At 38.5% G+C, this 12,392-nt stretch overlaps 1 protein-coding gene across 1 annotated transcript in view; it reads right to left on the reverse strand.

Moving 5' to 3' along the window:
• Positions 1-2,565: 2,565 nt before the first annotated feature.
• The window catches only part of LOC135469993 (receptor-type tyrosine-protein phosphatase epsilon-like), a 28,654-nt gene continuing 18,827 nt past the window's right edge, over positions 2,566-12,392 (reverse strand). The window contains exons 18-26 of the mRNA XM_064748674.1: positions 12,199-12,334; positions 11,018-11,167; positions 10,469-10,568; positions 9,410-9,483; positions 8,608-8,742; positions 7,539-7,670; positions 6,628-6,785; positions 5,713-5,848; positions 2,566-4,202 (exon numbers count right to left, since the gene is read on the reverse strand). Coding sequence (XP_064604744.1) covers positions 4,128-4,202; positions 5,713-5,848; positions 6,628-6,785; positions 7,539-7,670; positions 8,608-8,742; positions 9,410-9,483; positions 10,469-10,568; positions 11,018-11,167; positions 12,199-12,334 — 1,096 coding nt within the window. The 3' untranslated portion in view covers positions 2,566-4,127. The remainder of the gene's footprint in view (positions 4,203-5,712; positions 5,849-6,627; positions 6,786-7,538; positions 7,671-8,607; positions 8,743-9,409; positions 9,484-10,468; positions 10,569-11,017; positions 11,168-12,198; positions 12,335-12,392) is intronic.

The following is a 12,392-nucleotide window of genomic DNA, read 5'->3' on the forward strand; positions in this document are numbered from 1 at the left end:
CAATATACATACTGAAAAAAAATTACCACAAAAGCTGGCATAGGGCTACTTGAAAACCATTTTTTTCTCCCGACACAAACACATTCAGCTCTACATATGATATACACCAATAACTCTGAAGATATCAAGAATTACCTGCTCTCCCATATGTATATATTATCATCCTCTAGCTGCAATCATTTTATGTGTGGTTTGTGTTTCTATTTTAGCGAAAAGTTTAAAATTGCAATGATGCATTTTACTACGTAGTACTTTGTCAACCAATTAATGATATACCGAAATGAATGCAGGCAGACAGGGTAGTGAGATTTGTTAGGAGTTATTCAGAAACATTAAAATGTGATGTACACCTGACTTTTCTTGTTGGGCACTGAAGAAAGGAAACGGTACAAAAGCCTGGATGTATGCAACGAGTGCAAACTTACAGCTCACACAGTGCAACATCTATGTGCGAGACAGAAGAGAGAAAGCAGATGAAAGTATGTGAGAAATCATCCAAAAATAGTTTATAAGCAGCAGGGATAAGACCATGAAAAAGGAGTGACCCATTAACGGATAATGTCCACAAAAATTGAGCACAACAACGTGGAAATACGGGTAAAACAACACGTAAAGCCATAGACAAAACAGAGAACTACACAAACAAGGAGTTATAAAATCTGAATGCCTTAAAGTCACAACTACACGTACAGCAATAGACAAAACAATGTACACAAACCACGACTGATAAAATCTGAATGTCTTAAAGTCACAACTACATGTACAGCAATGGACAAAACAATGAAAACAGACCGACTCATAAAATCTGAATGCCTTAAAGTCACAACTACACGTACAGCAATAGATAAAACAATGTACACAAACCACGACTCATAAAATCTGAATGCCTTAAAGTCACAACTACACGTACAGCAATGGACAAAACAATGAACACAAACCATGGTCGAGTCCTAAAAGGTAAATGTAAAAACCACATGTACAGAATCTTATCGAACGTATTGTCCTAGCTGTCCCAGTTGTCCTAAGGACAGGCCATACAAAAACCATGGACAAGAGAACAGTTAACCTGGGAAGTTACAACAGCACTAATGTTCGTATTTAGTTAAGAAACCACAAATACACAAGACCACAACAAAGCCTCGCAGTTAAAACAAGTAGAGCACTCAAGAAAATGGCAAATTCAAAAGGTGACAAGAGAAAAATGTTACATACGGTATGGTATGTTAGATTACGGTTAAAGCAGTCCAGAGAGCAGTACCATTTAACACACATCTGACTCATGAGATCAGACAAAATGAGAATGAATGGCTAAGATTGCATCTGATTAAAACACTTCATACATTAGCTTTTGACAGAGCTGCAGTAAAATGACTCAATAATGAAGACTTGAAAGAAGATCGTTTATAATCTAAAAAGTTTCGCACATGACCCTAAATTGCAACAGGCTGATCAAAACACGTTAAAATACTGTAATATACTTGTGGCACGTCTTGTACATACTTGATTTTTCTCAAAGCTCGGCTTTACATGTACGCAAGGGTGTTTTTCATTTGGCACAAAATCTGCATGTTATGAGCAATGCATGGCGATTTAAACAGAAGGCTTATAAATAAACATGTAGCTTGCAGCATGAACAATAATAAGCATGGATCGTATTTGCTGATTCAAGTAATACAGATCAAAATATGGCACAGAAAAAGTTGTTGATGTGGCCAGATTACATGTATTTATACATAATAGTATTATAATTTGTTTCTCTTTTGTATGAAAAAAACTTTTAAGTATTCCCATGCAATTAAATGCTTACATCGAATCCATTTACAAAATCAATATTGCAAAAAGTGAAATGTGAGATGATGGATGCTGACACTTATTTATTTCATTATTGTTTGATGACATACTCAAAAAAATGTTCACTTATAGGATGGCTAAAAGTTTTATGAGTGGAGGAAACGTGAGCTGCTTACGATAAACCTCAGACTTTTGGCAAGATACTGATGAACTTTTCCACATGTAACGTGCAGCTATATATACCATGATGGTGAAGGACATGGTGAATTGAACAGCCACACATGCGGCATCGACTGATTATTGCTACCAAGGCTCCACAAGCAGTGAGAGCCGCGGAATTCTACATGTAACTGTAAAACAATTTTTGTTTTTTAATAATCTTGAATGAGAATATGGCACTTGTCAAAATCAAACTGGGGGAAGTGATGGGTTTGCACTTGACATGTAACAAGGTAAATACACAGAGCCCAACAAAAATGTAGACACATAAAAATGAGGTTGTCAATAAATAATCCATATACCTTAACATGAAAGGGGCACAAAATCCACGGCCTTTCACACACCTGTGAGACAAATAAGCTCGAGCTAGCTGAATTACTGGTACTCACATCAAATCTGAATACAGCTTCTGGGAATTAAACGCAACCCAGTAGAAAATGTACCCGAGGATCTTCTATTGCTAACCAATCACCATCGATTCTGTTAAATGCTTAATATGTATATATATATCTATATATCTATATATATATATATATATATATATATCAGATAGCTGCCGCTGATCTGTGCTAGTCAATCAATATCAGAATCCGGAGAAGCAAATATTAATCAAATTTGTAATTATACTGTAATTCTTCAAACTTTTCACGTTTGAAAGGTGTTTTATTGAAGCATATTGTGAAGGCATTATTCTGTTTTGACTCATAAAATTATACTTTTTGTGAAGCCATGAAATTTGTCAATCCTCTCCAAAATCAAGTCAAAAAATGCGTACCTTGCACTGGAAATTATTCTTTCATAATGAGAGGAGGTTGAAGAATGAGGGTATCAGTGACTTCTAGGTGTGTGTAGACATACTCTGGTATGAATGTAACATTAAATTTATTTCTTTTATGTGGTATCACAAAAATTGTTAATCAAGATGCTAAATATATGTATACATCTGTATCTGCAAAATTTGTACTATCAGAATTAGCTGAATTTGATAGTACACAATTTGACTAGAATAAAATACATATTTATACAGATGAACTCCACTGAAATGTAGTCCAATCAGGTATCAGTCAATCCAGAGATACAAATGTGGGGAACTAAAGATGAATGACCATGGTCACTTGATGGACTAGATGAAATCAACATTACAGGATGGGAATGTACCAATGTCAAAGTTCAGCAATCAACACTTTCTATGAAAAATAATCAAAGTGATGAAGCCATCATGTAAAAGTGAATCACTCACTGGATGAGGCTGAAAGAGCAACGAAAACTGTCATCAGAAATCAACGACCTTTGGGGAAATCCCTTTTGATTGAACAAACTACATTTTAAATGTGCCTCCCTTGTAAGTGTACTTTCCAATAATTATGTGTACAATGCTCCCTTAAATCGCTAACATGTGAAAAAAATTGTGACATTAGGTGTTTATTTAGTGTAGATAAAGCCACATTTTGTACAGTTCCTACCGTTTGGCATTTTCTACCGTCTCTGCCACAATGATATATACATATAGAACAGAAAAAAATTCCTGCAGAAGAAAATCATCCAAACATTCCAATACTTTCAAATCACACACACAGACAAATAAACTAGATTAATGATAGGTATTGCAAAAATGGAATGTAATTTCGCCAACCACTCTCATATCACAAATCCTTCAATCTACTGGGGCTTGTGATGATTGCTGGGCTATCTGAAAGCAATCTCCACCAAGGGATTGATTGATGCACTGTGCTGCCAAAAGCTGCATGCAAATTTAACATGAAAGATCAAGCCTTAGCTAATGCATATGGTGTACATGGGTACATAAACTGTTTATGTACATGTACCTACAATGAGACGATTCCAAATATGAGAAAATATGAGAAAAGCTTTTCCAAAAAGCTCTGCTCCAAGACAAGTTGTTCTGAAATTGATTATACAGTACATATACGTACATTTAAAAACAAATACTGCCCATGTACACTGATGAGATTTGATCCCACGTTTTCCCCCAGAACATGTGTTCATATATAAAATGTTGACTGGGAAGATAAAGAAGTCAGTCAGTTCAAACAGTATTTGGTGAACTTCAACAGGAATATTCGTCAGTCGGTGTCTTTGATGAAACGATTCAAGTTTTACTTGAAATTTGAGTAGGTCTGGAAACTCTCCAGGAAAGCAACCACTGAATCAAAACATGCCTGATACTGGGCCTACAACGAAAGAAACAAGATATATAATCTGCCATTTGTTAATTCAACAAATGTATGCATTATGCAATAATAAATTGATTTAAAACCATTTCACTGGAGTTTTATGCCACTTACAAGGACATTTCCTTCACATAATTCACACAGAATTCAGATATAATACACTCAGGAATAAAGAACACAATTTACAAAACAATCTGAAATTGTTCCATACACAATAAAATATTGCTAAGGTTTGTTATTTATTTCATCAGTGTTCTTTACCTGTCTTTATGAAGACATTTTCTTGTTATTTGACAAGAGAGGCACTTAAAGTGTGGAGTATTGTGGAAATGTTATTGATTCTCTGAGTAACCAGTGATTGTAACTGAAGCCATCAAGAAACATCAATACTTCCATGGTTTTATTTCATTTCGCTTGATTTATTTCATTGTAACGTTTCTATGTACATTCTAATATCGTTGTCAAGCACGTTAGAATGTACATTCTACCTTGCTTTTCTTTGCAGGCCCTGCGCAAATATACATATGACCTTTCAAACAACACACTAGCCAGTATGTTTACCTCCCCGAGTTAATATCATTTCATGCTGTTTATGTCTACAAATAAAAGAATTTGAGTTTGTTTACATATCAGATTTGATTTTATGATTTATACAAAAGTGAAGTATCGGAATGTCCTTCTGTGATAAAAGTATTATTTCGCACAGTTTATAGATATCAATTTTGTTTTTATATTTGTGATATTTTACCCCCAGATGCCATGACATGAAAAAAAAAATAATACACATACAGTAAACTTTTACATTCCTATGTCATGTAACAATAAGACACAGCATCATACATACTCAGCTTTGATTTTTTTTTTTTTTTTTTGATTGGTGTTTTACGCCGCACTCAAGAATATTTCACTTATACGACGGTGGCCAGCATTATGGTGGGTGGAAACCGGGCAGAACCCGGGGGAAACCCACGACCATCCGCAGGTAGCTGACAGACCTTCCCACATACGGCCAGAGGGAAAACCAGCATGAGCTGGACTTGAACTCACAGCGACCGCATTGGTGAGAGACTCCTGGGTCACTATGCTGCGCTAGCGTGCTAACCAACTGAGCCACGGAGGCCCCTACTCAGCTTTGAAATATCTAGGTTAACTGCATCGGCCTAAGCTTGTCGTTGATTGGTCTAAAATCCGCAACCTCTGTTGAGGGACAGAAAGAGAAGGGCAGCATGAAATTGCCGCTTTTGCCCCATTTCCTTCATTTTTGGAGGTACAATAGACGTTAACACCTTCGTCTAATCAAATCCTGCGAATGCGAGTTGACTCAGTACGAAGCAAGGTTGAGCGGTATCGGGTTACACAACAAACACTGCTGTAGCGGTGTCAAAGCCTTAATCGAAACATTGCAATGAAATAAATCAAAAAATTGTTATCCATAGAGAAGCCGTGTGATGTTATTCTCTCAACTTCTAAATGCCTCTCACTGAATTTATGTCTGTCCGTGTAAACTGACCAGGTTTTTTATGACTTGTGGCCTGTTGATTCTCATCTGTTTCACAGTCTGGAGGATGTTAACTTCTTGATCAGTCTTCAGTCTCTCCAGGATTCCAGACACAGCGCAATACAGACCACACTTGTCTGCCCCATTCCTGCAATGTACAACCAAATTGTCTGCATGTTTAATTTCCCCAAAATCACAAAGTTTATTTTCAAAAAGAGGTTTGGCCTGTAGTCCTACACCACTGCATGTTAATACATATACCAAAATGTGTGGACTGAATTACTTAATTGTTTATTTGACTGCTGTTTTAAACCGTAAGAATTTTGTGCTTATATGTCAGCGGCCAGCATCATACTGGAAGGAAACTAGGCACAGCCTTCCAGGGGGTAGCTATGACCATGTGCAGGTTGATCACAGACCTTCTCACATACAGCCAGAAGGGAAGCCAGCATGAGCTGGAGTTGAACTCACAGCGACTGGATTGGAGAGAGGCTCCTGTCATTGTGTTGCCCTGGTGGCTCCCTATGTGGATTGAGTGAGTGAGTGAGTGAGTGAGTGTTTGGGGCTTAATGTCGTACTTAACAATTTTTCAGTCATATGACGGCAAAGGAGTCCTTAGAGTGCATGTAATGTGCCTCCTTGTTGCAGGACGGATTTTCCACCGCTCTTTTATCTAGTGCTGCTTCACTGAGACGCCTTACTGAAGGTAAGTAAGCCGCCCCGTTATACTGATACTGGACAACCAGTTGTAGCACTATCCCCTTCATGCTGAACGCCAAACGAGGAAGTTACAACTTCCTCCTTCAAGATCTTAGGTGTGACTCGACCCAGGATTGATCCTGGATTTATCGCTCCTGAAGCGGATGCTGTACAAACTGCGCTATCAGGGCCGATTCCTATGAGAATTGAGCAAAGTGTGGTACTAACATGCAGTGTACAATAACAGGTCCCTGGCCAGACTGCTGCCTCCACCTATCCACCTCTTCTATCAGCGTCACTAGGTCGCCAGGGTTTGATGGCACATCTCTACCCTCAGGCCAAAACTTGACCACAAACTGCTTCACAGTAAATGGCACCTTGTCAGGCTGAAATGGAGAGATCCGTTTACACTGAATGATTTCCGGTTACCGAAGATATATACAAGTAATTATTGGAGGAGACAAAGAAATCTTTATGATCACAACTAAGATAAAAGCACAATAAATGGTAAACTAATCTGAGATGAAAACTATCTAAACAGCAAATTAGATTACCTCAAGTCTTTGATCACTGCTGAACACTTCCAAGCAGATGTCTACTGTTTAATCTAACTATATGCTTGGGGTTTTATGTTGTACTTAAACAGTTTTTCACTCATATGAAGACGAGGAGTCATCAGATGTGTTGTGAGTGATAATGGCAATATCAATAAACACTTTAATGTTGATACATTTAAAACTCCACAATAAAAACATATTTCCTTCAGGTCTACAGTTATAGGAAAGCTTAGTGTCTTAGAGAATGAAGCATTGCCTTTTGATCAGCAAATAATTCATGCAATTTATATGGCCACTTAAGAGAGCTTTTTCCCGAAGTTGAATTAATTTCATATTACTTTCTTAAGTGACGGCATCAAAACAATCATTTAAAGGATTATATGTGTTTTTGTATGTGCACATTCACATGCCAAACTTTAAGTGAAATATATATGGTATATTTTAAAATTAATTTGTTCAATAATGTGCTACAAGGAATATTGTTTCTTGCATTGACTGAGTTAGCTCAAAGACCTCTATGAACCTCTCTTTTATCAAAGCAACAAGGTGTAAATGGAGTGTGAGAATGAAGCTTGTACTTACCATGGGTGTGTAGGTGACTGTCATTGTTTGTATATCATACAGGGTTTTCTTCTCCACCTCTATCACCTGGACTTTGTAAGGTCCAAACATCCCCTCTGTCGTGTCATCGTAAGGCCAGTAAACACATTTTTCCTAATAAATACAAGACCGCAAATACTAACTGGCCTAGAAGGAATGAATAAGGAATAAAGGAGAGAATAAAGTTTGGGTCATTTTTGGTACAAGTGGGAAACATCCGCTTCTGGTAGACTTCTGGTAGACCATCCCACGTTAGACCAGAGATTTTATTTATTTATTTATTTGATTGGTGTTTTACACTGTACTCAAGAATATTTCACTTATACGACGACGGCCAGCATTATGGTGGGAGGAAACTGGGCAGAGCCCTGGGAAAACCCACAACCATCTGCAGGTTTTTGACAGACTTTCCCACATACAGCCAGAGAGGAAGCCAGCATGAGCTGGACTTGAACTCACAGCAACTGTATTGGTGAGAGACTCCTGGGTCATTACGCTGCGCTAGCGCGCTAACCAACTGAGCCACGGAGGCCTCAAGACCAGAGAGGAAACCAACATAACTCACACAGATCGTATTAATAAGAGGCTCTTCCTTTTTTGATTCATGAAATTACAAAGAGATTTCTGCTCTTTTTCTTTAACACATAGCATGTGAGGAAATGCTGGCCGTCTGGTAAGGATTCTTTCAACGTCTTAGCTCAGGTACATGTGCTGGTAGGATGTGAAGTTAGGGTCACACTATGATGTCACCTACATGTGTACGGCTGGAAGTGATTTATTTATTTATTTATATGACAGCTGTTTTATGCTGTACTCAAGAATATTTCACTTACATGACGGCGGTCTGTACTATGGTGGGAGAAAACCTAGAAGAGCCTGGGGGAAACCCACAGCGATCTGCAGACTGCTGGCAGACCTTCCCCCGACCGGAGAGTAACCCAGCATGAGCTGACCTTGAACTCACAGCACAGAGTCCCGCACATGTGAATGACAGATCTGAATTCCAGCTACAATGTTTCAGGAATTACCGCACATATACAGAGTAACTCACATCTTCCAGAGCCTCCAGATCATTCAGCATGAGGAGACATTGTGACTTCTGTCCGTGAACCAGGCGCCACATGTCCACAGTGGTGTGTGGTAAAGGCATCTGGGTGGCAATGAATGCACAGTTATCTCTGTACGCCTACAATGTAAAGGTTTAATAGGGTAAGAAACCACACACGAAATACAGTAGTAACATGGGATTAATCTATATATCACATGATACAAACCAATAGAAGACAAAACATCAAACCATCGGTAAAAGATTCAGAACCCTTTTATTTGGTTGTCACTAAACTATTTCTCGTGATAGTGGACTTACATTTGAGGGCAAAGATCAATCTCCCGCCCAACAAGTCACCTTGAATCAGCCTAATCAGTTACATGTTCATACACAGTTTTGTTTAATTCGCTTATTACAAGGGTAATCAATATTTATAAAATCTGCGGAATTTATGATATGTCCCATGAATAAGTTGGGTAAACTGTGTCAGATAACAAGAGTAAACAGACCTTTGTCATGACTGGACTAGATTACATGAAGCTCATAACAATAATATTTTTTTATTTATTTATTTATTTTAACATCTGATTGGAGTTTTAGGCCATACTCAAAACTATTTCCCTCTCATGACTACAGCTGGCATCATAGTGCTAGGAAACCAAGCAGAGCCAAGGAGAAACTCATGACCCCTTAAGGTAATTAATATTCATCAAATACATTAAACCTACAATACACTGATGTAAGTGTAGGTCTTACAGGTCCATCACTTAACCAGTATTAGGAATGGTAAGATATCTGTACTTACAGGTAAAAACACAGCATTAATGTAATCCGTTGTATCTGTCCATTGTGTGGATAGGAAGGGCCTCCAGTGGTCAACTACAGATATCAGGATGGAATGACACTTTCATTAGGGACTTCTCATACACACAAGTACGACAAACAACTACAACACATTATCTACCAACAATGGATAATTTCTCATCTAGGCGATTACACATGGCTTAAAAGCTTATGGCATTTATCTCAACATGCATGCATGCTGAAACACAAGTTTCAAAGAAAAATTACATCTTGAAATATCATAAAATCAGGGTACAGTACTGCGCAAGACCACAAGAAATATCAGTGTATGTTGGATATGCCAGTCAATGGCTATTACACTGTATAACACACCTATGACAACGTGCTTCCAATAAATGCCGACTGCATGACTCCAGTCAAAATTCCAGCCAGTCCTCAGACGAGAGCTGACACACCATCTTTGATCACGCACAAGTCTAAACCTAGCTTATGTCACAGTTGTGTTGAGTCTACTAACTACACAGTTGTAATCAGTTCCAAGAGCAGTCTGAAACAATCGGCAACTGATTGTTCACTGCTAGGAATGTGATATGAGCGCTCTGTTGGCAACTAGTTACGATTCATGATAGCATGTTCTACATTCAGTGACCAGTTGGAACTGGTTTTGATTAGTTGCTCATGGACCCAAGTGGCATAAGTACCTTTGTGGTTGAGTTACAACAGCATCTGTACAACTAGCCAATCAAATAGCACGTGTAAATCATGTGATTACTGAATGGGGCTTTTACTGAGCTATCTTGAACAGTGATGTGGTGGTCATATGGCATAACTTGACCACTGACAGAAAATCGGCGCGGTGATATCAGTGCTCTTATGACTGAGATCAACTAGTTCCAGTTACATCCACCCCGTCGCAGATGCGTGCAGTCGTGTGTGACATAAGCTCTCAGTTATCGCAGTGTGACATTAGCTAGGCTTTATGATGATCTCCTTATATCTTCACATGCACAAAAAGTCCCTCCAACCCAAAAGGGCTTCAATTGTGTGTAGGAACACTGACCAGCAAGGACACTAGGGTCTCTGTTTCTATGGAGATTCTCAGGAAGGCAGGCACTGACACAGTCCTTCTCTGTCACTGTAGGGGACAAGGATGCCAGCATCTTGAAAAAAATTAAGGATATTACTCATCATTAACAGCTTCAGCTGGACAGGATTGGTATAAATGTGGTAAGTCTACCATATATCCCAATACAGCTAGGAGATTTACTACATATACCCTAAATCACCTAAAATTTCGTCCACAAAAGTGCATTTCTAGAGGCTAATAAATGTCACAAAATATTATTTTTGTTGCTGAAACTTTTTTCCAGTAAAATATCATCCCATGTTCCCACTAACCTCAAAACACCTTTCAAGAATCAATAGAATGCTCAGAATAAGGTAAAATGGGCAAGTTAGTCATGGATGAATTTTTAAGGTCATTTAAGGTATATGTACTTTATACGGTACACCAGTACAAAATTTCAGCAGCACACGAAGATTTAAACCGCTTAACAGAAGGTCATTTCTTTCATATGTTCTGTTTTAAATTATTTCAATTTCTCCTTACCTCAAACTGCTCGAGAAGGCCTGTTTTGCCGGAATCTGAATCTTCTATTTGTAATTCTCTATACTTTTCCTCAAACTTTGATGCCTCCATGGACATGTTTGACAGAAGAACTGCCTCAGCCAGTGCCTCATACAAGAAAGCATACTGCTCCTGGAATACAAGTGATAAGTCAGTCAGAAACAGTTAAGGAAGACGCCATCAGATTAACCATGTCCTCTACCGATCTGTTTATTTATTGATTCATTTGATCTGATTTGGTTTATGCAGTACTCAAGAACATTTCACTTATACTATGGCGGCCAGCATTATTGTGAGAGGAAACCAGCCAAAGTCCAAGGGAAACCCACGACCATCTACTGGTTTTAATGAATGAATGGTTGAAATAAGATACGAACACATCAGACATGACACCCCACCCATTTTACTCACACCGGGCTAACCAGCCATGTTTTTCTTACTCTCTGGCACTCGGCAATAACAAGTACCATTTTTAAAGTCTTTGGTATGACTTGATCCGGGTTGGATCCTGGGTCTCCAGAATTGGAGAGACGGCTCTGACCATTAGGCGACTGAAGTGGTCGGCTCTCATGGTTTCAGAACAATACCTATGTCAAAATCCATACCAGAGCAAAATAGATGATAAGTTTGTTGAAAATGGGCAAAACAGCCTGACAATCTTGATCTATGAATTGTCATGGTGAAGATATGCATGTGGCAAGTTTCAATTCAACACAATCAACCATTCTGAATAAAAATGTGTTACACTGTCCAAAATGGCCATAATTTTGTTCAAATTGGACACATATGTAGTAGTCCAAAACTTGAACTTGAATAGAATTGGAAAACAGCCATTATGTTGTCTAATCTGGATGCAGAGTTCCAAAACTATGTTATTGATGAATCATTTTCAGAAAAAATCTTCAAAGCTGGTGATGGATTGGCATACTGACAGACAGGGTGCACACATATAGTCCCTCCCATCCTCACCACCCCAGAACAGAATAGGTCCACACAGTAGTTCAATAGTCGGCCACAATTTTAGCCCACAAACCCAACCAGACGGTGCAGCTTCACAAATTTCTTTACCACTTATAAATGTTTGTCTCAATATCTTTGTTTTTTCATCTGCAATTAAAGAAAACTTGAGTTTGGTGGTTTGTGTGTGGGTATAGTATACAAACCTCTGTCTGTATCATGTTGACACGCTGCTTCCTCATGCTCAGCACACAATGTAGTACGTCCACTTTATCCTCAACCTTCGCTTGATCGATCAGATAGTCCAGTCCAATGAATGTCCCTGTTCTGCCTATACCAGCGCTTCAACACAAACACATTCATGTCAAACTGGCTGGAATATACATGTAGGGCTAAGGCC

This window comes from Liolophura sinensis, chromosome 7 (genome assembly GCF_032854445.1).
Source record: "Liolophura sinensis isolate JHLJ2023 chromosome 7, CUHK_Ljap_v2, whole genome shotgun sequence".
Lineage (NCBI taxonomy): Eukaryota > Metazoa > Mollusca > Polyplacophora > Chitonida > Chitonidae > Liolophura > Liolophura sinensis.